We start from the raw sequence: 26,070 nt of genomic DNA on the forward strand, positions 1-26,070 counted from the left end.
TGTTTTGTCTTTTGTGTGAGGTGGCAACGGCCCCGTGGTTAGCAGGCACAACCCCGTGGTTTTTAGTGACATGTGCTCAATTCTTCTTTGTCTTTTCTGCATTCTCGTCCACGGCCCCGTGCATGCTGAGCACGGCCCCGTGGTTTTTAGTGACATGTGCTCAATTCTTCTTTGTCTTTTCTGCATTCTCGTCCACGGCCCCGTGCATACTGAGCACGGCCCCGTGCTTTTGTTCTCAGATTTTGTCTTTTCTTATGTCAGAAGCATGGGGCCTGTTTCTTGAGGCATGGGGGCGTGTTTCTTTGTTTTCTTGTGTTTTCTTCTGTTTTTCTTCGTCTTTTTGCTTGTTTCTTCGTTTGGGGTTTGGTTTCACCTGAAATTATGTTTTATTATGATAAGTAGCCTTTTATGCTATGTTATTAGATAGAAATTGCAGTTTTTAGAGATTATTTGATGCCGAAAAGATGTATATTTCTATGTACATCATATATATATATATATATGTATGTATATATATGTATGTATATATATAACTTATTAAGGACTCAAAATATCAAGTTAGGTTATACGAGTTTCCAAACGCTTTAAATACGTAACACGGTTATAAGTGACGATGCGAGGTAAGGATTTTCGATTCATCAAGACTTACGAATATGTTAGCATTTATAACTTTAGTATCAATGACCAATAACAGGATTAAAACATAGACATACAACATTTCATTTACTATAAATGTTTAAAATCACATTGAAAACAAAAACGGGTCGGGTTTCGGGTTTGAAAATTAACGAATGTTACATGCATCGCAATGGGGTGTTCCATATCTCGTCGCGATACGCGACCAACCATCATATCGGCAAGAACCGTTTAAGCTTTAAAACACGATTTTGATTCCAAATCTCATGCATTCGATTAAGTTATATATTATTCTTCAAGCACTCATAACCGACCTTTTTTATGAAAAACCTGACTTATTCTCCAAGATTGGGCTTTAATTTGTTAATTTATTATTTTATTGTTAAAACCCGCTAATTAGCCCTAATACATCAATTAAACAATTTCTTCTTCTTCTTCAAGACTAATTAAACCTATATAAACCCTTCTCAAAACAATCTCTCAATTACAAATTGGTGCTCTAATCTTCAAGTTCATCCATCTTTGACTTTCAAAGTCAACTGCTTTGTTTCATTCGATTTATCCTAGTTCTTCAAGGAATTTCAGGTAAGTTTGTGAATGTTTTCTTTTACAAATAATTCAAGGAACAAACCCCCCTTATCAATTTCGATGATTGAAGAGATTTTCGTGCTCAATTGGTTTTCACTCGTTTAAGACTTTATGTGTTTATTAAGATAAAGTTTTTCATTTAATTTACATTTTGATCGATTTTTAATTTGGATTTTCTTCATCACATATTACTTCTCACATTTTTGACATGTCAGATTTGAATAGGCCGAACCACTCGCTTAAACATACTTTTTAGCTATTTTTATTGAAACCCCCCCCCCAAGATTTATGATTTAATTGATCAAGTTTTATTAGTTTTGTTGATTCAAATATCTTATTCAATGTTAGGAATCAACTCGGAAGTTTGGTTGCCAGCTCATATAAGAGGATTTTTCTTATTTATTTATTTATTTATTACCTCTCACTCGTTAATTCTCCAAGGTGAGCAAATATAACAACCCCCATTTTCACTCTTTTATTTGGGAGGTAATATGCGTACGATAAACCACATGATTTAATTAATCGAGTCCTAAACCACAATTCTATTTAAATGGGTTTGTGTTTTTTTCTCATTTGATTATTACATGATTAATTGCTAGGTTTGTTATTATTGTTTTGTGGCCTCATCCTCATTTAGTATAGTCATACGACATCAAAGTAACACGACTTTGAGTTTAATGAAAATATATTATTTGTTAAATTGGTTGAAATGAAGTGATTACCGCATACGCATCAGAAATGTTTTTATTATATATATAGGGTTTGAATCAGATACAAATGAAATTAACGTGCTAAACGTGAGAATCAAACAGAGTAATTATATATACAAGTAGAGTAATTATCATAGAGTAATTACATAATTACTCTATAATGTAATTTCATAATTACTCTACTTGTATAGATATTTACTCTGCTTGATTCTCACGTTTAGTACGTTAATTTCATTTGTACGTTAACCTTCCCCTATATATATATATATATATATATATCACAATTTGTGTTGCTCACTCAATAGTTTTTAGAAGCTCATAGATATGGACCATTGGATATCTATCAAAAACTTAATTTATCTTTAATTGTTTTGAACATTTGTTGTTTTGCTTTTATTTGAATTCTTGGATGTTTGTTTTATTTTGGATTACTTTGATTTTATGGAATGAAATTATTAGATATTGACATAATATTAAATTAGTGTCTTATAAGCTACTGAGTGATCAGTCACGTCTCGATATATCATGTCGTATATTGAGGTGTGACACCTTATAGATAGAGAGATTCACTGTCGGCATTAGGTTAGGTTGCCTCAATTGTTAGCTCCGCATGGGGTTCAAGAAGGAAGTGTAACGGGTTCCCCGAAGCTAGAAAGGTCGGTACGAGGAGGGAAAGAAGAAATAGATTTATTCATTTTGTTAATTTTAGAAAATTTTAAATACAAATAATGGTTAAAATGCAATGTTTATTCATTTATTTTAACACTATTAATATATAATTTAAGAGTTATGTAATATACTCATATATATATATATATAGGATCGGGATCATGAGAGAACTTTTTTAAAATTGAGAACTATGAGAATCATTTTGGACCACAAAAAACCCAAAAATAAAAAAATTCATAAAATAAAAAAAACACAAAAATAAAAAAAGTAAAAAAACCAATATTCTTATTTTATCATCCCGATTTCATAAAAAAACCTCGGTTTAGCTAAATTATATACACATATGTATAATATATACATATATGTACATTTACATATTTTTTACACATGTGTATAATTTAAGATAAATGATACTATACATATGTGTATATTACGTAACTAAAGATTATATAAAATTATACATATATGTATAATCGTTTTTTTTATTTTTTTTCTATTTTTTTAATGAAACCGGAATGAAATATAAGAATTTTGGTTTTTTTTACTTTTTTTAAAATTTTTATTATTTTTTGTTTTATGATTTTTTTAAATATTTTTTAAAGGTGTTTTAAGTGGTCCAAAATGGTTTTCAAAGTTCTCAATTTGCAAAGTGTTCTCTTAGAATCCTTATATATATATATATATATATATATATATATATATATATATATATATATATATATATATATATATATATATATATATGTATGTATGTATATAAAAACTCGATTATATATTAAACCTATATGCATGTGTGTCATGTGTAGGTATCTATACAATATATAATAATAAGTAAATGATAAGTTAAGATGGATGTTTTAAGAGATTTATAATTTTTAATGCATAAGGTACATGTGTATGAAGGGGCAAGGTGGTCTTTTTTAAACACAATCCACATACATTTATTTGATTCCAACAAATATAATTACAATTATGGTATCAAGAAATAGTTACAATTTTGACCCCTTACTCCCTTATGTTTACCCACTTTTAACTCAACTTTATCTTTTTTTTTTCATTTTAATCTTATATGTTTTACAAAAATATGATTAACAAAACCGAGCATACCCATTTAAACGGGGTTATTTTTGTCGAAATTTCGATATAGTTTTTTTTTCAAATCAGATGAACGGTTTAAAATGTACAAGTTATTAGTGTATGAATGTACACGTTTTTAAAATGATAAATGTTTACATTTTGATGTTCTCATTAGTTACAGATCTAACCCTTTATATCTATTTAATGATAAACATAAATACACTTGTTACAATAAAACAAGTTTCCCATGATGTCATATAATTACATGCTTATTAATATATTCTATTCTATTTAATGCAAAACTTTAAGCCCTCGTATATATCCAATATTACTCAACTTTATTCTTTTTTTTCGTTTTATATGTTTTACAAAAATATGATTAATAGTATTCAAATTATATAAATATCAAAATAATCAAGTCGAATCTTTAATTTGGAGCTGAGCTGAGTTGGCTTGGTGTAAAGTTCGAGTCGAGCTAGCATTGGCTCGTTAACAACCTTAAAATGTTATTCTCCGCTATATACAGTGGCGGATCTAGGAATATATTTCAATGGGTTCACTGGTTTGGGTCGGTCTTACGGTTCGGGTCGTTCCGACTGTTCGGATCGCTTCGATGGTTCGGTTCAATTCGACGGTTTCGGGTCAATTCAGTGTACCAAGAATGAGATTTTACTAAAGATCATATTTGTTTCCTCAAAATAATGACAAAAACAATCTTTTAGAAAGGCTAAGCCTATCTCTCTTTCTATATAATATATAGCAATCAGATTTGCATGCTAGCTAAGTTGTTGGGCCAAGCATCATATAGTAAGATACACACACATTAAGTAACCAGTTATAAAAAAAATAATCTACTGCAAGTGGGAATTGAACTCGGGAAAAAATTAAAGAATCTACTGCAAGTGGGAATTGAACCCGGGTTCTCACAGTAATAAAGCAAGGTTTTTACCATTAGACCATGGTTCAACTTTCCTTATGTGTTCACTTACAATTTATATGTGGGTTCACTATCATGCGAGCATTCTATATAAAATTCGAAGCTTAGTGGGTTCTCGTGAACTCACACCCAATTAACTAGATCCACCCATGGCTACATCATGCGAGCACTCGACTCGTATTTTCTATATATGTGTAGGTTAATATTTAAAATAAATAAAAAATATACAATATTGTGTTTTGTATGTTAAAAACATTTGAAGGCATCCACTTTGAGCAACATCTACCAACTTCTTATCTTAAAATTGATATCTTAATTGGTGTTAAACAAATACTAGCAAAATGCTATAAAACATTTTTGTGAAGCATCGTGGTTTTATAATTGTTAGTCACGTTTTTGTAAGCCTTTTTGTATTACTAGTTTATTTTAAGATCTCTCCAAATTTCACAATGTATCCATGCTATTAATTATTGTTTTTCATAATAATATAATCAATAATATGTTACGAGATTTGGACTTGTATCTAGTGTACCAATGTGATTTGACAATTCAACTACTTAACATTATTACTCGAGATTAACGTCAAAATAAGTAAATTAAATGCTTTCATTAAAATAAAAAATTCGTCTATATCGGGGCAAAATCAAAGTACTTAGATTTTGATCATGTGGAATTGTGGATGGATTAAGACCTCATAACTCGAACACATTACCTTAAAATAGCAACCTTACTCATGAATACAATTGTATATTTATTCCTAGATGATGTATAAATCTAAAATCCAACAATATAATAAAAATGAACCAGTAACTCGGCGTTTAAGTTCAACAAAAAAATACACACAAATCTTATCATTGTCGCGTCGCTATTCCTAGGCATGCGAGTCTACCTTAAAACGAATGAGTATGCACAATCATTGTATATAACCATTCGACTTTCTATGAAAACTTGAAATTTTCTGTAATCATACGACTAAGCACAACTCCTAATACATATGCGTGCCTGACTACTGTCCCACGTGGATGTTGAAGACCACTTCTATGTCCATAATTGACACATAGTCGTGTGGTACTATTTATTGACGATTATGAATACATAATTTAGGTCAATGTATTTAGGTGAGGCTAGATCCACCATTATCACAACCGCAAAAAAGTTTAGTATTCCTCTAATTTTTAGTAAATTAAGTTAGATTAACTCGAATATGTGATTGAAGATCCTTCCATCCCCCGTTACTTTTATGATACTTTTTTTCCTCATAACTTTAGAGTTAGATATTTTCTTGATATATTTTTTATTTTGTTGTAATATTTATTTTTAAATCTTACTATATTACCTTTTTTATTAACAATGAACACACACTCCCTCTAAATTTAATCTATTTCTCATTTTGTAGGGCTCCAACCCCACCCAATTTTGTCGGAATAAACTCCATGATGCTTTACACTTAACTAGTTAAAAGGTGGTTGTCGTCACTTTTTTAACATCAAAATCTTCCATCAAACACCCCTAACTTTGTATTTATAAAAATTTGAACCTATCACCTCGAGTATATATGGAGGGATAAACACTATATCACTAGACTATTAGATCATGAGTGGTTGGTGTCGTTAATGAACATACATAGGATTTATAAATGTAATGTCACTTCGTGGCTAATTATGAATAATTGATTGTACGTTGATTAAGAAGTGTTGCTTGAAATTAAGTTGAAAGATACTCGATTAATTCAAATCACTTGAGCAACTACATACAAGAAAACTTTTAATGCCAGTTAATCCATTTGAACATAAAAAGTATCTAATATATTTAATAGCAGAGGGCTAACGACATGAGTATCCTTAGTTAGACTGTCTGTAACGTTACATCTCATTATTCTGACAAGCAAGTCTATTAAACGTGTCACGTCTGCTTTTTACCTATTCACATTTTACACACTACACTACAATGCCCATAATCATATATGCAACCTACGTTTTAGTATATTTTTTTTATTTTTAAGTGGAAGAAAAAAAGAGGAAAGTCACGGATGCACACTAGAAATGGGCAAATGGTATCGGATCCCGGTACTATATCGGGTACTTTCGGTAGCTACATTTTCAGGTTTCGTGATCGGGACAGTACAATACCATTACACTTTGATACCGATTTTTTGCCTCCGTATTGTACTGACCATTTTCAGTACCGGCACTCATTTTTGAAGATTTTTGGTATCAATATTAGTATTTTCGGTATCAGTACCAAACTCATCCATACTGACGACGGGTTATTATTTGCATCGTGCATTGTTCTATGTATTTGATAAATCCGTTACTTAGGGGGTGTTTGGGAGAACTTTTAATACTTGCTTATTTGTTATTTGTTTGTTAAAAACAAAAAGTGTTTGGTAAAACAAATCTAAAAGCTTTAAAATGAAGCTTTACAAAAGTTGTTTTTACTTTTCAAAAAGCAAATAAGCATAAAAGCAATTTAAAAAGCTCCTCCAAACACCCCCTTTAAGTTACCACTATTTTTGTCCTAATATTCATATTTGCATTTAATTGGATTTTATAAATTTTAAACTTAGAATATTGAACAATGATGTATAATAAATATGGAGATAGCAAGTGAAGATGCAAGTTATAGCATAAAAAGTGGAGTTGCAAGTTTTAGTGATATTTCCTTTTTTTTGTAATATTGGAAAGGTACGATGGTGGATATCATGATTTTTTTTCTTCTTTTTTTATTATGACGCTGACATGTATTAAACGAGTTTATTTTGAGAACTTTACTTAAAATCATATTAAAATAAATATTTATAAAGCATTTCTAGCCTCAACTAGACATATATATCACGTTGATGAATAAAAAAAATAATAAAAGACATAAAATCTTCTACGTTTTAGCTCAATTTAGAAAAAAGAAGAGGACACGCTTCGCATATTTACAGTATATTTAAAAAACATTCAGTTGAGGAACAATACAAGGCGGAATACACGGCAAGTTAAAGACAATATTTTAGGATACAATACAAAATTATTTAAAAAGTTACATAAATTACGAAACGGTTGATTGGCATTACATATCTACATCACATGTTTGCTCTTCTCCATCCTTTGCATAGGCAACTTTCGGTAATCCATCTAAGTATCTAACACAAAGTCAACTTAAACTTAAATATAATTATACTTTAAATTAAAAGTTTTTATGTCGTGATAAAACATGTGTTTAGTTAAGTTACTTAACTAAACACATGTTTTATCACAACATAAAAACTTTTAATTTAAAGTATAATTATATTTACGAATACCGACTAATATAGCTCATATGTTTTGGTCCATTTAACCCTTTTCAGCACATGGAAAACAAAATCATTTAAAATTTCAATATTTGACATTTAAATTTTATAACGATTTAACTATTAACACCGACTTTGTAATTTTTCTCATATTATGTCTAGACCTAGAGATGATTTATGTAAATCAGTAACACAAAGTATGCAACTTGTGAGTGCTATTTACTTAGGAGCTGTTTGGTTTATTCAGATCTGAATGAGCATCTGTCTTATTCAGCAACAACAATAAGTCAGAGTGATTCAGACCTAATTTTAACCATTCAAATGTTTTTCTGTTTGAAACTAAACAGTCTGAAATCTGAATAAATTAGATGTTTACATTTGAAAGATTCCATTCAGATGTAAACGAACCATTCACATGTAAACAAACAGTCTCTTAAATCAATATAAAAATTATAATAACATTCAATACATTTTTCAGAAAACATCAATCACAACATCGTTAAAAACGATACATCTTTTAAATTTTATTTTTTTATTGTAATTGTTATTTTTAGCTTTATACACAAATTAAAAGCATTAAATAATGTAATATAATTATTTTAACTATTTCGATATTTACAATTAACTTTAATAGCTGATAACTACAAGATGCCACATTTGGTGTGAATAAAACATCATGTGAGTAAAAAAAGAAAGGAAAATTTGAAAAGAAAAAGTAAGAGGGAAAAAAGGAAGGTGTGAATGAATAGAAGAGAGTGATAATAATAAGCAAGCATTAAGAAAAGAAAGAAGACATACCGGTTGGAGAGCGTGGCCTGTTGTTTCTTTTTTTCTTCACACCACTCATGAATCATCCTCTGCACCACCACTCCTCTCCTAAAAAGCACCAACCTTATAAACCCCTCTTAATTCTCACTCTCTCTATTTTCAATCCTTCCTTATTCTCATTCTTCTTCTTCATGGACCACCTGTTTATGTTTATGTTTGTGTTCTTTCTCTTCTATTCTTCCTTCTCAACCGCGCTTCCAACCGACCTTCTTTCCTTATTATCTCTTAAATCATCGTTAAAAGACCCGCTCAATACATTCCATGAATGGGGAGCCGCTAAACCAAAATTCGAAACCGTTTGGTGCTTGTGGCCAGGTGTCGTGTGTGACGTAGACACAAACCGGGTGCTTTCATTGGATATCTCTGACAGAAACCTCTCTGGTACGATTCCGGAGAGTATTAAATACTTAACCGGTTTACGTTATTTAAATATCAGTGGGAACCAGTTCACCGGTCCGCTTCCAACCGCGTTATTCGATATTCCGTTGCTTCAGGTGTTTGATATTAATCATAATCTCTTCAGTTCACGGTTTCCACCGGGGATTTCGAAATTGAAGTACCTTAAGTACTTTGACGCGTATAGTAACAGCTTTGTCGGCCCATTGCCGACGGAGATTGTACGGTTAAAGTATCTCGAGCATTTGAATCTCGGTGGAAGCTATTTTGAAGGTGAGGTTCCGACGAGTTACGGCGGGTTTCAGCGGCTGAAGTTTCTGCAACTCGCCGGTAACGTTCTTGGCGGTGAAATTCCGGCGGAGTTAGGGCGGTTAACGTCGTTAGAGCATTTGGAAATCGGATACAACTCGTTTTCCGGCGGGTTTCCGGTGGAGTTTACGTCGTTGAATAGCTTGACGTACCTTGATGTTTCCAACGCTAATCTCTCCGGTGAGTTTCCGATTAGTGTTACTAATTTGACGAAGCTTGAAACGTTGTATGTTTTTAGAAACAATTTTCACGGTGAGATTCCGGAGGATATCGGGAAATTGAAATCAGTAAGCATTTTTGATTTGTCGGATAATAACTTCTCCGGTGGGATTCCGGAACAAATTTCAAATCTGAAGAATATTACGATATTGAGTCTAATGAATAATAATCTAACCGGAAGCATACCTGAAGGTGTCGGTGAGCTTCCAATGCTTCAATATCTGTTTCTCTGGAACAATTCTCTAACCGGAATGTTGCCGCAAAAACTCGGTTCGAATTCCAAGTTACAGAGACTCGACGTGTCTTCGAACCATCTCTCCGGTCCAATTCCGCCTAATCTTTGCCTCGGCAACACTTTACAGAAAGTAATTATGTTTTCTAACGAGTTTTCCGGCAGCCTTCCACCATCACTCGCGAATTGCACTTCGTTGTTGCGGTTTCGGATTCAAGACAATAATCTAAACGGCTCAATTCCGGTTGGATTCGGAAGCTTACCGAATATATCGTTTATGGAGTTGAGTAAGAACAGTTTCACTGGACCGTTTCCATCCGATTTGGCTAATGCTCCTAATCTGGAGTACTTAAACGTATCGGGAAACGCCTTTCACGACGCGATACCGGAAAACATCTGGAATTCACCGAGTCTACAGATTTTTTCAGCAAGTTTTAGTAAACTAAGAGGTGAAATACCTAAATTCGGAAGCTGTCAAAACTTTTATAAAATCGAAATCGAAGGAAACAATTTGAGCGGGGGAATCCCTTCCGATATTGATCATTGTGTGAAGCTAATTTCGTTGAATTTACGAAATAATTTAATTTCAAGCGTTATTCCGTCGGAGATTTCATCTCTTCCGGAGTTAGCGGAAGTTGATTTATCGCATAATCTACTCACCGGAACGATTCCTTTTAGTTTCAGTAACTGTGGTTCGCTAGAAGCGTTCAACGTTTCGTACAATCACCTCACGGGACCTCTTCCTTCCTCTGGAACCGCGTTTTCGAGCCTCCATCCGTCGTCGTTCACTGGCAACGAAGGACTATGCGGCAAGGTTATTAATAAACCCTGCGAGGTCGAAATGGAAGCCGAGGTGAAACAAAGTTATCCAAAGAAGTCCAATGGAGCAATCATGTGGATTATGGCTGCAGCGTTTGGTGTCGCTCTGTTTATTCTTTTTGCTGGAATCCGTTTCTTCCGTGCAACCTACCAGCAAAAGTTGGTGACAGAAGAAACGGAGACCACGCCGTGGAAGCTAACCGCCTTCCAACGGTTAAACTTCACGGCTGAAGATGTGGTTGAGAGTTTGTCAATGACAGGGAAAATAGTAGGGACGGGATCTACTGGGACCGTGTACAAAACTGAAATGCCAGGTGGCGAGATCATAGCGGTTAAGAAACTACGTGGAAAGAATAAAGAGACAATCCGACGGAGGAAAGGCGTGTTGGCTGAGGTGGAGGTGTTGGGTAATGTAAGGCACAGGAATATTGTTAGACTGTTGGGATGCTGCAGCAACAAAGAGTGTACAATGCTGCTCTATGAGTACATGCCTAATGGCAGTTTAGATGATTTGTTGCATGGGAAGGGTAAATGTGACAATTTGGTTGGGGATTGGTTCACAAGATACAAGATCGCGTTAGGGGTGGCTCAGGGGATTTGTTACCTTCACCATGATTGTGATCCGGTTGTTGTTCATCGTGATTTGAAACCGAGTAATATTTTGCTGGATGCTGAGATGGAAGCGAGAGTGGCCGACTTCGGGGTGGCTAAGCTTATTCATTGTGATGAATCTATGTCTGTGATTGCTGGTTCCTATGGTTACATTGCGCCCGGTATGGTTTTTACATTATTATTATCTTGTTATTTTATTCAACCAATGTTCATATGTGATATATTTGAAACTCGTAAAAAATACGTGTATAGTGATTTTTTAATGACTTGCTAACCCATAAATTGATCAAAACTTGGCACGTCTAGGGACTTTAATATATAAAAATTAGTCTAGTAATTTTTTCGTTTTCTCATGACACTTTACCATGTCAAAATTAAGTTGGTTTCTTATGGTATGAGCTTTTATGTAAACTATGATTATACACTAAAGTTATGAAACATTTAAATTATGCAGAATATGCATACACTTTGCAAGTCGATGAGAAAAGTGATATATACAGTTACGGGGTTTTGTTAATGGAGCTTATTAGTGGAAAAAGATCGGTGGATTCAGAATTCGGGGAGGGAAATAGCCTAAATGATTGGGTACGGTCAAAGGTCAAGACCAAAGAGGGTACAAAGGAGGTGTTGGATGTAAATGCGGGTGGTTCGTGTAGTTTGGTTAGGGAAGAAATGTTGCTCGTGCTGAAGGTGGCAATGTTATGTACAAGTAGAAACCCGGCTGGCCGGCCTTCAATGAGAGATGTAGTGTCAATGTTGCAAGAGGCTAAACCTAAGAGGAAGTCGCCGGATGATAGTGGCAGAATAGTTATCAACGGTGGTGGAAAACCTCCGGCACAAAAGGCTAATGTTTGAATGTTAATAGATCGTTTTCTTTTGGTTTTAAGTGGTGGGAATTGGTATAGACGATAGAAGTGTTCCTTGTTTTTTATTTTTATTTTTATTTTTTGAACTAGCAAGTGAAGAAATGGTGTGATTCTATTATTTAGAAAAGAATGAATCACTAGTATTTATGGTAAATTGGGCTTTGTTTTACGATGGTTTTGCCTTTTTATATTGTTGTTTATTGTATACATGAAAAAGGTAAATACTAAATTAGAAGCGAATTTAAATAAAACGTTTCCAAAAGATTAAAATTAATTAAAAATCTATCATTTTAAATTTGGAAATTTTCATTTATATTTTACTGAGGTTGAGACTTCAAATTTGTGAAAAAAACTAATATCAGTTTTAGTTTTTTGTTTCTTGCGAAAGAGTTATGTTTAGTGTTATATAATTTCACGTGAATCTTATATTATTACCAACAACGTGTTTTGAGTACTTTGATTGTGATTAAATTTTTAGTTAAGCATGATTAGATAAGAGCAATTAAGAGTGTGTTACTTTAGTATCTCAATCTCAATATCTTATATATAAAAACAATTAAGAACATTGAGCTTAAATTTGATGTTCACCAGAATATTTGGGATTAGATATTAGTTTGATCATTAACGATATTGATTTAAACTAACACTTGATGCGACTATTTGGCGCACCTATGGTTTGAATATCGGAGGTTATTGGTGAAACCTTTCATACCGAAATAGGGGTGAAAAATCAATAGATAATAGAAACAAGATAGTGTAGTTGTGTAGATTAAAATGTGTTCGTGGAAGAAAACCATGGTGAGTATTAGGAAATAATTTCATAACATCGAGTTATGGCAAACATTGTTGTAGGAATCATTTAGAATACTAATATTCTTTGCAAATTGTATGCTTTGCCACCCGACGGGCCATTCTTCGCGATGACAACATGCACTACTCTCTTTCACAGTTAAAATCCGGTTCACACAAGCCAGTCGACCCTAAACAATTTTCTATCCCTTGAAAAAATTTATGAGACACTGCTGATGATAGGTGTTAGAGTATTGATATATGAGTCATATATAAAAACCAATATAGATGTATTAGAAATTGATTATGATTGGAATTTGTTGAAATTGATTAAGAGTTGTATATTTGATGTGAATACGCTGACTTCAGAAAGTTACCAAGGGGGAAGAAGAAATCAAGAATGTTGGAAAGTGTATGTATGCATTTTAGGTGGTGTGATTGAGTTAATTATATTGTGTGAATTTGATGTATTTGTGTGCGTGATAACTCTACATATTGTGGTTGAAAACTTGAATGATATAAATTAGGGTCCATAAATTTACTTGTTGATACTGACAAATCACAATATGGTATGTTATCATATATTAGAGGTAATTTAAAACGGTGAACAAGATTATATTGAATTGTTGGGATCAACACATGCAAGAGATCATATTGAGTTATGTCACCTTTTATTGAATGATAGTGAAAATCTAATAGAGGTGTTTAAAATACTTCGCTTTGGTGAATTTGCTTGAACTTGTCTATTCTTATATTTTTATTAATTTTAAGAGCGTTTAGAACTACCCTATTATTCAAGTGAATTTTGCTGAGACAGATGTAAATCGTATATACCAATGGCAAAGCTTAGTGAAGGCTAGGGGGAGGAGGGATTTTTCTTTTTCTGAAGTAATGTAAATTTACCCGTTGTTCGCCCGAAAATTTGTATGTGTAGTGTAAATTTACGCGTTTTCGACTGAAAATTTGAATCCTCCCCCCCCCCCCCCCCCCACACCACCCACCCCTCATTACATGTCTGATTCACTCAAGAACACCAGTAAGGAGGAAAACCCTATTGAATTAGATTTCAAACCTGAGACCCTAAGATCCAAAGCCTTAACCATCACCATTATGCTTTAGACTAGAAAACCAATTGCAGCTTGAACTTGTTTATAACTTGATTTTTTTTTTCTTATTATGGCATGTAAATCTTGTATCGTACACCACTAGTGTATCATACGAAAGGCGTAAAGTTCATACGCCCACAATTACTATAATATGCTAAAATTACGGAAGCGGCATATCATACCTTGCCCGACATATGTACGTCAAGGGCGCTTTTCTGGCGGTTATTTTGGAGTATTATTTTATTTGTTCTCATTTAATAATCGTTAATAAGTTTAAACATATATTTTCAGGAATAATTTAGATCGGGGTGCTGCCGAACACAATATATATTTTTTTTTATTAAAGTAGCATTTGTTGCAATTTTTTTTGTTAAGGTTATATGTTATTTTAGGTATAAATTTGTTGTTAAGAAACTGATTAGTAGGTTGTGTAAGGTATTAAACTACAACGTTTTTAGATTCAATAGAATTTGGTAAAGTAGTAATGTTTGTCCATTTTGAAGTTAATAACAAGTTTTCCCGTCTGTCATAAAATTTTGGCTATGTTCCAAAAATAAACTTGGTAAAGTAGTTGAAGAAACACTAACCGGACCCCGGGCAGATTACGAGTAACCTGGGGGTTAGATAGATGTTTCCCACGAGGGGTTAGACCCAGCAAAGATGGTTCTTCTGATAACCTGCAAAACAGACACCGTGAGCTCGTCACTGAGAAGGGGGGGGGGGGTTCCTCCTTGTGACCACCCTCCGGCGTGAGAATCAGACTAGATTGCTCTTTAAATATAAATGTATATTAAGAGATTGCTAGAGCAGATATCAGGTATAATATGATAATATGATAAGATGAGATGGTCATACCCTTTGGGGTATTTATAGCCGAAGGTAGGTTTCCAAGGAGGTATGGCCGGCTGAATAGTATTCCTGTTCTACCAACTGTGGCCTACGCACGTGCCCTGCTGGTAGTTGGTGGGTAGGCAGCGGCTGATAGTGACCAGGCCTGCTGTGTACTATTCCTTTTCCACGAACTGCCGGCTATGCACGTGGTATGACAGGAGTTGGTGAGTAGGCAGCGGCTAATAGTGACATACAGTACAGGAGCATGCTGCTCGCCATACTGTTGTCAATAAGCTATCGTATCTTTAGTCAGATCTTTTGCCCATACCTCGTCAGGTACAGTACAGAAGATCTTCCCGTATCGTACGGACTGGCTTTTGGGCGGGAGTATTCCCCCTCCCGCCTTTGTGCGGGATTGTTCCCGGCTTTGCTCATTCCTTCAGGTGACACTGAATGAGAGCTAAGTGCCTTGTGCGTGTAGCCTTGCTGCGCGGGTGGCCTTCCCTGATGGCTTGTATCCGCAGCTGCGGGAACAGGCAGAGTACTTCACCATTGGGAGGCATTTCCTGCGGGAACAGCTTGCGTACTGCGCGTAAGGACGTCACGTCTCTGAGCATGGTGGGTCCTGCGGATCCAGTTGGTTTCTGCGCAGACGTCCCTCTTCAAGGTGAGTCTTGCGGGTCCAACTGGGCTCTGCTGGGACCTACCTCTTCAAGTCCCCACAGTCCAATGTTCTTCTCATGAATGTTTAATAAAGTGAGGTGAACTTTTGGACTTAAGCAAAGGGTTTTGAAAAGGGTTTAGTTTTAAGGTTTTCCATGGGGATTCTTCCCGCGGAAGTCCTTGTCACTTGCAGAAATTCCCGACTTTCCTGCTTGATCTTTGGGTATGATGCGGGTAGGTCTGTAACCTCCTCGCAAGTCAGGAGCGTTGAGTCCCACTTGTGTGGATTCTCCATGAGGTTTTGGTAGTTTTGAACATAGTGATCAATTATGTTAAAACCACCAATTCCATCCTGGAGTTTCAAACAATGTAGTTCTCGACGTTCCCGCTATGCGGGGATGTTATTTCCGTTTCCGCAAGCATTGCCCAGAAGATCCTTCTTGGTTTCAATTCCCTGCGGAGCGCTAGGTATGTGAAGGGTTTTGCCTTAACACTGTACCCGCGCTCGTCTTATGGTTACTTTACTTCCAAGGTATTCCTGGCGTCCATTCCCTGCGGGTGCTAGGTATGTGAAGGGTTTTGCCTTAACACTGTACCCGCACCCGTCTTATAGTTACTTGGTTGCCGAGGTATTCTTGGCTTCAATTCCCTGCAGGTGCTAAGTATGTGAAGGGTTTTGCCTTAACACTGTACCCGCACCCGTCTTATGGTTACTTGGTTGCCAAGGTAAGGGGTATTTTCCCGCTTACTTTTGAATCTTTTTGAATTTTTGAAATTCGAAGGGTTGGTGAAAGGATAAGAACAGTCCAAACCTCTGAAACGTCGTGCGACGGTTTCTTCTGACTGTGTCAGGACGTGCAGGAAGTTATGGTGACGTGACAGTACATGGTCATTCCAGACGCTTTTTCAGGCGCGTGGGTGCGATTTTTTGGGCGCGTGGCCGCGAAATTAATGGTACGCGTCCTTTCAACAGCTGTTGCCAGCTTGCTTTTTGCCACGTGTCATAGTTTCATTGCACCTTCGATTTCTCTCTCCTCCGCATTAAATTCATCGCATTAATTGCGATTAGTATATAAAGGGGGAGAGGGTTCTTTGTAATCCACACTTTCACTCTTCTCTTCATCTTCAAAACGATTTCCGGCGAATACTCACCTTTCAGTCGAGCATTCTCTTGAAATCGTTTTCTTCTTTCATCTACAAGATGTCTTCTCGTGATCTCGAATCTACAGCCCAGGAGGCTGGGGTGTTTGCCGATGACAAAAGTACTGCTGGCGAGTGCCAGTGTGCTCTGCCTGTCGATCTGTATCAGTACATCGTCAGGAAGTTCATGCTCGAGTCTCTCGAGCCTGAGTTTCCTGAACCCCATCAGACGGTGTATGATGCCCCCAGAGGCAAGATCGGGGTTTATGCTGCATTCTTTGTCTATGGGAATCTTATGTTCCCATTGACAAAGTTTGTGTACCGTGTCCTGGAGAGGCACGGTGTGCACCTGACCGAGGTGCACCCGATGGCGATCGCGAAGATTCGCCACTTCGAGTGGGCGTGCCGGATTCTGGGCATTGAGCCCTATGTCGACCGCCTGATGACCTTCTACTCTTGGAGGTGCATCCAGGGGTGGTATACGCTGATAACCCGGATTAAGGGTTTGAAGATTTGCGCAACCGAGCGCAGTCTTCGCTCTTGGAAGCGGGAGTTCTTCTTCATCTCCGCTCGAGCCATCCCCCTTGCCATGAAATTCAAGAATGGGCAAGCACTTCCCAGCCTTCACGCCTCCAATTACCAGGAGGCGGAATGGTTCTCGAAGATATCCCAAATCCAATCTCCGGTTTACCGGTTTGCGGAGTCCGGGATGGTGATGCTCGGGATGAGCCGGGTGTGGAAGGATGCGGATGCGCAAAAGATCCCAATCGTCCTTGAATACTGTTCGAACTCTGTTCCTTACGGTATGCTCTGTTTCTTTTTGTTGATTTAGAATATCTTCTAACTTCTTTCCTGTTTATTTCAGAGGGGAACGACTTGCAGTCGCTCCTGTATCCGCGGGAGGCTGACGGTCCCGCTCGGATGGGTACTCGCGCTCTAGACGAGAACGAGTTGCCCATCCTAGAACAAACGGCGGATCGGTTCGTGGAGGTCTACCCGCTAGGCCACGAGATCCTGAGCACCAGGCGGCCAGGTAAGGCGCTATTCAACCCTCGACCCCTCAATGTTGAAACCTCTGCTGGAATTCCTCTAATCGTATGTTCTGATGAGGAATCCGCAGATGGTCCTCCGTTGGTGCGGAAGAAGAAGGCTGCCGGCGGGAAGGGGAAGGAGAAGGTGGTCTCCACTGCCGATCCGGTGCCTCGGTCTGACTCAGAGGCCGAGAGCGAGGAGGTGGCGGGGAACCCCGGTGGTGATAAGACCACCGCTCCGGAGGCTGCGACTGTCACCTCCGGAGAGCCCCGGATGACGACGGTGAGCGGCGCAAAAAGGCCGGCTCCATCGGGTTCGTCTCCGCCTGTCCGCACTTTCAGGCTCAAGAAAACCCGTAAGTGCAAACTTTATTTATTTTTAACTTCATAGTTTTCCATCATTAACACTTTATCTTCTTTGTGCAGGCGTGGATGTTGACGCATTCCAGGGTGGAGCGCAGAGGAGTACCCCTCCGCCCATGATGGCAGGTTTGGTCAGCCTACCTGAGGCGACGACCCAGGCGGCTGCGCCTGCGCCTGCTTCCGCTGGTTCAGTTGCTCACTCCGTTGAGCCGACTGTTCCAGCTGTGATGACATCACCGCCGGCTGTCAGTGCCATTTTTACATCTTTCACTGAGCCGGCGGTTACTTTTGCTGCGGATTCCGCAGCGGCGACCGCGGCGGCTGTTACCATGCCTCCTCCGTCATCGGCAACGACGGCCGATCCTTCAGGTATGCATGGGGCTTATCGCCAACCTCTGCCTCCTTCCCATCTGCCTGACCTCTTGGATGGATTTCCCTTGGGTTCAGGTGATGGGTTTGGCGGCTATCGGCCTGTTATTGACCCTACAGGTGCGTAGGGTTCTTTTGGCCTATTATATATATATATATATTTATATCATCTTTTCCTAACTGCTTTTTGTTTTTTGCAGTGTCGGATTCCAATGAAGTGTATGTTCCACGATGGAACATCCGCCGAGGAACAACCCTTCGCACACCTGTGGAGTGCGTGGAGTGGGCTCGTCACGCTGCTCCCAGTGGTGCGTTGGGGAAGCCATGGCTAGCTACCAGGAGGGTAGGCTAAACAATGAGCTTCGGGTTCTCCTGGCCCGGATGCAGCCGCGCGTCGAGCTGCTTTGTCGTGAAAACGACAAGTTAAAAGCAGCTCGCATTCAAGAAGTAGCTCAGGCGCGGGCTGTCCGGGAGGAGAATAGAAGGCTCTCCGCCGCGGCTGCGGAGAAGGAGAAGGCGTTCAAGGCCCTTGAAGTTGAGGTTCAGGCCCGTCTCGAGGCCCGTTCCAAGGCTGCCCAAGCTGTTAATGAACAGCTTCGGCTGGCTAAGGAAACTGCGAGGAATGCAACTGAAAGGGCCACCAAGGCTGAAGCTGTTGCTGAGCCTCTACGCGTGGAGAATGAAGAGCTTAAAGCCAAATTAGAGGCTCTGCAGCAGGCTCATGATGCCTTGGCGATGGAAGACGCCAAAAAGCTCCAAGAGATCTTGGACCAGAGGGGGGTGCTTGACCACACTGAGCGGAAGCTAAAGGGCGTCGAAGAGGCTGCGGCTAAAGAAGTGTTGCTTGCCAACCTCAACAAGAGTGAAGCCGAACGCGCCCGTAACGAAGCTCAAGCTGCCCTCCAGGAGGCTCTGGTTGCCAAGGAATGGCTTCTTCGAGAAGCGTTGTCTCAGGTATGTTTAGCTTCATGTCTTCACGCTTTTCTTTGTAAATAGAAAAGGTTTTGACACTTGTATTTTTTTCCTGTAGGTTGTGCATCGAGTCTTCACGGAGACGTCTTATGACGATGCTATGAGCGCAGCCCTCAACGCTTCTCACGAGGATGGGGAAAAAGCCTGCTTCCTGCTTGGTCTAGGGTTCGTTGAGAAAGGCATCCCGCCTTCCAACTTCCCTTTGTATAATGTAGATACTGAAGCTGTATACGACCAAGCAGTGAATCAGTATGCCGCCTTCCCGCATCCGGTGGTGGAGAAGGTAAACGAAGTTGCTGCTGCTGATGATGGGCTAGCTATCCTTAAAGCTTTCCTTGAACTGCCACGCTCTACTGATGGTGCTGGTCCAAGTGGAAGTGGCCCTGAAGCTTGATCCTGAAGATCCCTTCCCACTGCTAGGATAGATTTAGCTTGTGTAGATTTATATTCTTGTAGGCGGGTAGTTACCCGGCCATTCTTGTAATGAATCATTGTGAAATATAAATCTTTGTGCGGGTAAGACCGCTATTTTCACTGGATTCCTTGCTTAATAAACGTTATATGACTTGCATACTTTAGTTTAAATTAGCAATTTTCCAAGTGTTTAGAATAAGTTAACCTTTGAACGTGGTAGATAATAGGTTGAAGTTTTGCTTCCTCTTTCGTGATTGTGCGGGTAGGACCGTCACTTGCACTTAGTAGGATGGCTAAACTTTACCTACATCTGACCTGCGTGTAGGTTTTCCTCATCCTTTTTGAAATTTCTAAGTGTTTAGGATAAGTTAACCTTTGAACGTGGTAGATAATAGGTTGAAGTTTTGCTTCCTCTTTCGTGATTGTGCGGGTAGGACCGTCACTTGCACATAGTAGGATGACTAAACTTTACCTATATCTGACCTGCGTGTAGGTTTTCCTCATCCTTTTGTTAGAAATTCTCTGTTTTGAATAAGTTAACCGTTCGACGCGCGGTTGTTAATAGGTTAGTGCAGTTTCCTCTATCATGATTCATGCGGATAGACCGGCACTTTCATTTAGTGGGATGACTGAACTTTACCCTTCAACTGACCTGCGTGAAGGTTTGCCGTTTTTTGGGTTTATGCGGGTTTTGCCGCCTTCCCCATGCAACGACTTTCCACGTAATTATGCGGTGAAAACCGGCATATCCGTGCTGAATAAATTAACCGTTCGACGCGCGGTTGTTAATAGGTTAGTGTTCAGTTTCCTCTATCATGATTCATGCGGATAGACCGGCACTTTCATTTAGTGGGATGACTGAACTTTACCCTTCAACTGACCTGCGTGAAGGTTTGCCGTTTTTTGGGTTTATGCGGGTTTTGCCGCCTTCCCCATGCAACGACTTTCCACGTAATTATGCGGTGAAAACCGGCAAATCCGTGTTGAAAGTTCATAAAGTATAAATGTAAAATCATCAGCGTCGATGTTGTAAGGAGAATCATTTCCATTAGAAGTGGCTCTAGGCCTTTTCTTTACAAATTTGGAATTGATCTACATGCAAACTGTGTAATTGAGCTCCCTTCCATGTTGTTGGGATGGGAGTGCCATCGAGCCGATATGCACCTGGTTCGGGATCTCGTTCTTTACGCAGCATGTAGCCTCTACATTGAAGCTGCAATTTTATTCGTGTTTTCCCCAGCTGGGGTTCTACATGCATCAGCCTGCTCAGCGTTCATTGCGCCACTAGGTGCGCGAGCGTCCCATCTCTGACAAATGCTTTGACCATGTCCTTTACGTCTGTGCATTCGTCAGTGTTGTGGCCTTTTGTCCTGTGAAAGTCACAGTATTTGCTCCGATCAGCATTGGGACGATGTCGGATTATTGGAGCCTTTGGCCATGGGAGCTCCTCAGTGGCGAATATCTCGGTGACGCTTTTGGTGAGTGGCGTCCATCTGGAGTTCTGGTTCGACCGTACGTTATCCCTTCCGCCTAACCGATGTTGCAAGCCGGATGAGGTGTCAAAGTTTACCCTTGACTGCCAAATGCCTAGCTTCCGCTTTTTGTTTAATCGGGCGGTAAGGACGTTGTCTTCCCTTGTTTTCTGGGTGTAGAGGTTTGTGCTCTGTGGGAGATCTCTACCCAGTTGCCTCTCAGTTTCCGCAAAGCGTTTAGCTGCTGTCATGATGGCATCCCATGTGGATGGCATGCCATCTTTACCCGTTAAGGTGCGGATGAGCTCTGGGTCGTTCGCGCCCTGAATAAAAGCAGCGCGAACAAGATCTTCGCTAATGTTACCCAGACTTAGCTTCTTTGAGTTGAAGCGAGTGATGAAGTCTGGCAAAGATTCATCTTCCTCTCGAATGCATTTGAGGATTGTCCATTGCTCCTCGGTATACTTTTGTTGTTGGCTGAAGTGTTGGCTAAACTTCTGTTGGAAGTCTGCCCAGTCGTAGATGTGGTTGACCGGTAGACGATCGAACCACGCTCTAGCTGGCCCAACAAGCGTCATTTGGAACATGTAACACCACGTAGGTTCCGTCCAATTGCTGACGGTTGCCCCCGCTATGAATCTGTTCAAATGATCATCTGGGTCAAATATACCATCATATGTGCCTATGTTGGACATTTGTTTGGCACTTTTTGGGGCAATTGCTTCCGCAATGTCCCTTGCAAATTTGGACGTTCCCCGCATTTGCCACAGTTGGTCTAAATGTTTTGGAGAAGTCATGTGGGCTTCCACCTGTGTTTTTTGGTTTGAAGGCTTCTCCAAAACGCCTTCTCGGTTGGGAGTCCGTTTCCTTACGCTTCCCTTTTGCCCTATGGCGAGGGTTCGCGTCGGTGTCGGATTCTTCCGAGTCATCGTCCAAGTATTCTTCGAATTCGTCAGCCTGTTGGACGGAACGCAAGCGTTCGTCCAATTCAGCTTGGAATTCCTTCTGACGTGCCTCCGCCCATGCCTTAACTTCATCGAGTGTTTGGCGGGGGAGTCTTGTTCGTTTCTCTAACTGGGTATCGGTGAATCCCAGTGAGCGATTATTTACTGCACATTCCCCAGCTTGGGTAACTGGGGTAGTGTTCGTAAAATTTACTTCACTTGCCCCGGCTTGGGTAACCGGGGTAGTGTTTGTAAAGACTGTGTAGCCGGTATTCCCCCAGTAGCTGGGGTTGTGGTTACCGGAGTTTCTTTAACCATCTTTCCAGAAGTTTGAGAAAACTGAAAAGAAATGAAGTTCTAGTTTTTTCCCACGGATGGCGCCAATGAAGAAACACTAACCGGACCCCGGGCAGATTACGGGTAACCTGGGGGTTAGATAGATGTTTCCCACGAGGGGTTTGACCCAGCAAAGATGGTTCTTCTGATAACCTGCAAAATAGACACCGTGAGCTCGTCACTGAGAAGGGGGGGTTCCTCCTTGTGATCACCCTCCGGCGTGAGAATCAGACTAGATTGCTCTTTAAATATAAATGTATATTAAGAGATTGCTAGAGCAGATATCAGGTATAATATGATAATATGATAAGATGAGATGGTCATACCCTTTGGGGTATTTATAGCCGAAGGTAGGTTTCCAAGGAGGTGTGGCCGGCTGAATAGTATTCCTGTTCTACCAACTGTGGCCTACGCACGTGCCCTGCTGGTAGTTGGTGGGTAGGCAGCGGCTGATAGTGACCAGGCCTGCTGTGTACTATTCCTTTTCCACGAACTGCCGGCTATGCACGTGGTATGACAGGAGTTGGTGAGTAGGCAGCGGCTAATAGTGACATATAGTACAGGAGCATGCTGCTCGCCATACTGTTGTCAATAAGCTGTCGTATCTTTAGTCAGATCTTTTGCCCATACCTCGTCAGGTACAGTACAGAAGATCTTCCCGTATCGTACGGACTGGCTTTTGGGCGGGAGTATTCCCCCTCCCGCCTTTGTGCGGGATTGTTCCCGGCTTTGCTCATTCCTTCAGGTGACACTGAATGAGATCTAAGTGCCTTGTGCGTGTAGCCTTGCTGCGCGGGTGGCCTTCCCTGATTGCTTGTATCTGCAGCTGCGGGAACAGGCAGAGTACTTCACCATTGGGAGGCATTTCCTGCGGGAACAGCTTGCGTACTGCGCGTAAGGACGTCACGTCTCTGAGCATGGTGGGTCCTGCGGATCCAGTTGGTTTCTGCGCAGACGTCCCTCTTCAAGGTGAGTCTTGCGGGTCCAACTGGGCTCTGCTGGGACCTACCTCTTCAGTAGTAAAGTTTGTCCATTTTGAAGTTAGTAACATCTTACAAAATTTTCATTCAATAAACCAAAAATAAATATGTTCCCTTTTCTGAATAAAGACATAAATATTGATTGAGTGATTGAATCTTAAATCTATTATAACCATAATTAGTAGTTGATTGATGATTATCACATTCACTAGTAATAAATTACTTAATGCCGTTAAAAGAATAAGTAAATTAGCTAATATACTTGTATAATGTAATTACATTGTTGTAAAAATCCCGAATAGACGACGAATAATCGATAGTCAGTACCTCACCGCCTATTCATCGATTAATTGTTATTTTGTCAAAATCAGTCAAATCGCAAAATTTATATATAAAATTTGCTATGTATGTTTGAAAAACTATATATAAATTCAAATCGGATTAATCCCTACTAATTCTGATTATTCGATATTCCATATTCCACTACCCGACTAGCACCTAACAATTTCAACACACTATATATATATTTTATTAATATTAACATACACATTTCCATAATAAAATAACATTTAAGAATGTTAAAAAGGGGAGATGATTGATAAGACATCAAAAGATTTTAATCTAAAAAGAGAAGGTTTTAAATTCAAGTCTCACTTACTACAAAACTAGCTAAATGCCCGCGCAATGCGGCGGGGTGCGCGCTCACCTTAACATTGAATGCATAGTTATTGTCGGTACACAAGTCATCTGATGATAGTCCGCACGTAGACCGAAATTTGACGCGCATCTCTTGCAAGGCCGGTTGCGTGTAACCGAAGATTGAACACGCGTAACCGGACCATAAAGCACGTTACCGAAATTAAAACATGATTAACCAACACCATGTGTGTAATTCATGCTGATCACTGGTGCAGGACGCTGGGATTGCATGCTTATCAAGATTGGACTATGCGCGTTACGCGGTGCCGGACACACGTTTACCAGCCGCGATACATGTAAACAACAACATATGGGTAACGAATGACGAAAATCAAAAAGCAAATCTGAACTATACAATAATTTTAAATAAATCATTTTTTAAACCAACTTGTTTTGGCCCCAAAACCGTTCCGACTTGACAACATTTTACTCGAACTTGTACTGACCCGAACCTTATTCACCATTTTTTGTATTGACTCGTTCCGAACCATATCTAGTTTTATAAATAACCCGGGCTCGCCGACTCAACATGTTGTCAGTTATAAATGTTAATCACGTAACATGTTAATTTTGTAAAAGAAAAAACTATAACAATATCATACTCAAATTAAAGAGAATAAAATGCTCGTTTTTATGATGCATTTTTTTTGAAAAAATAATAAAGTGTGAAAAAGTTATGGCCGTTAAAAAGTCGTGAGGTAGTTGGTTTTGAATCTAGGGGTATGTGTATAACTATTTCTAAATTTAACAAAAAGCAAGTGAAGTTGGGGGGACCAAAGTTGTAAGACTGGTCGCTATGGTGAGGGGCTTCGAAGCACCTCCCCAATGCCACGTCAGCGTCATGTGGACACCGAGGGCTTCAAAGCCCCACCCTAAGATAGTGTGGGGGCTTCGAAGCCCCTTTATTTATTATTTTTTACAAAACCAAAAAATCAACAAACACAAACCCATCTCAAATGGCCTGACTGGAAACCCACCTCTTCTTCCTCATCCTCCACCTCACCACCACCACCGATCTCACCAAAACCTCAAAACCCACAGCCATCGCCGGCCGGAAATTGGTCGGAGACCCTTGTGTTACCACCATCACTGGTCTCACCACTACCACCGATCTCACCCAAAACCTCCAAAACCCACACCCACCAAAAACCTCCAAAACCCACCAAAACCTCCACCACCACCTTATTCAAAACCACCACCAGGTATGTATGTGTGTTTGAGAGAGAGAGAGAGAGAAAGAGGGCCCACATGATTTCCCATCCGCGCCGGCTGTTTGAACCACCTTTCCCTCGGCGCCCTTGGTTGGACCGCGCCCCACTGCGGTGTTCCGCGCCCATCGGCGCCCGCCAGCTCAGCCTTTGGAGCCCCATAGCGACCGGTCTAAGTGTACTGTGAAAGATTTGTTTACTTAATACTTGTGAGCAAAGACTTAATTTCCCCTAATAACTATATTTTTGATGCAATGTGTATTGTACATAAAGCAATGAGTTTGGTACCTCTTAAAATTTAAGAGGTTCCTAACTCATGATTTATATATAGTATAGATAGATAAAAGATTTCAGGTTGTGCTAGTAGCCTAATGGGTTTTTTCACATATTGTGAGTTTTCTCTTAAGGGATCTCTAATACTCGAAAGATAGAGATGGAAAGATAAGTTAGTGAGCCGTCAATAATCAAAATTAGCATTACAAAAATCTTACTATACTATTAAAGCAATACAAGGTTTTCAATGACATTTAGAGGCTGTTTGGGACTTCTTATTTTTGCTCCTTATAGCTTATAACTTA

The 26,070-nt window shown here is 39.3% G+C and overlaps 1 protein-coding gene across 1 annotated transcript; it reads left to right on the forward strand.

Annotated features, from left to right (window-relative positions):
• Nucleotides 1–8,826: 8,826 nt before the first annotated feature.
• Nucleotides 8,827–12,308, forward strand: LOC143571536 (leucine-rich repeat receptor-like protein kinase TDR). The gene is made up of 2 exons (XM_077056932.1): nucleotides 8,827–11,470; nucleotides 11,764–12,308. Exons 1-2 carry the CDS (start codon nucleotides 8,854–8,856, stop codon nucleotides 12,162–12,164), a joined length of 3,018 nt encoding a protein of 1,005 aa, XP_076913047.1. The 5' UTR covers nucleotides 8,827–8,853; the 3' UTR covers nucleotides 12,165–12,308.
• Nucleotides 12,309–26,070: the final 13,762 nt, after the last annotated feature.

Source organism: Bidens hawaiensis, unplaced genomic scaffold (assembly GCF_021521415.1).
Source record: "Bidens hawaiensis isolate Kalapana, Puna unplaced genomic scaffold, B.hawaiensis_p1.1 tig00025391_1, whole genome shotgun sequence".
Lineage (NCBI taxonomy): Eukaryota > Viridiplantae > Streptophyta > Magnoliopsida > Asterales > Asteraceae > Bidens > Bidens hawaiensis.

Coding starts and splice junctions, on each gene's coding strand:
- LOC143571536 (XM_077056932.1), top strand. CDS start 8,854: ATGGACCACCTGTTTATGTTTATGTTTGTGTTCTTTCTCTTCTATTCT. Junction 11,471..11,763: donor CTATGGTTACATTGCGCCCG/GTATGGTTTTTA, acceptor TAAATTATGCAG/AATATGCATACACTTTGCAA.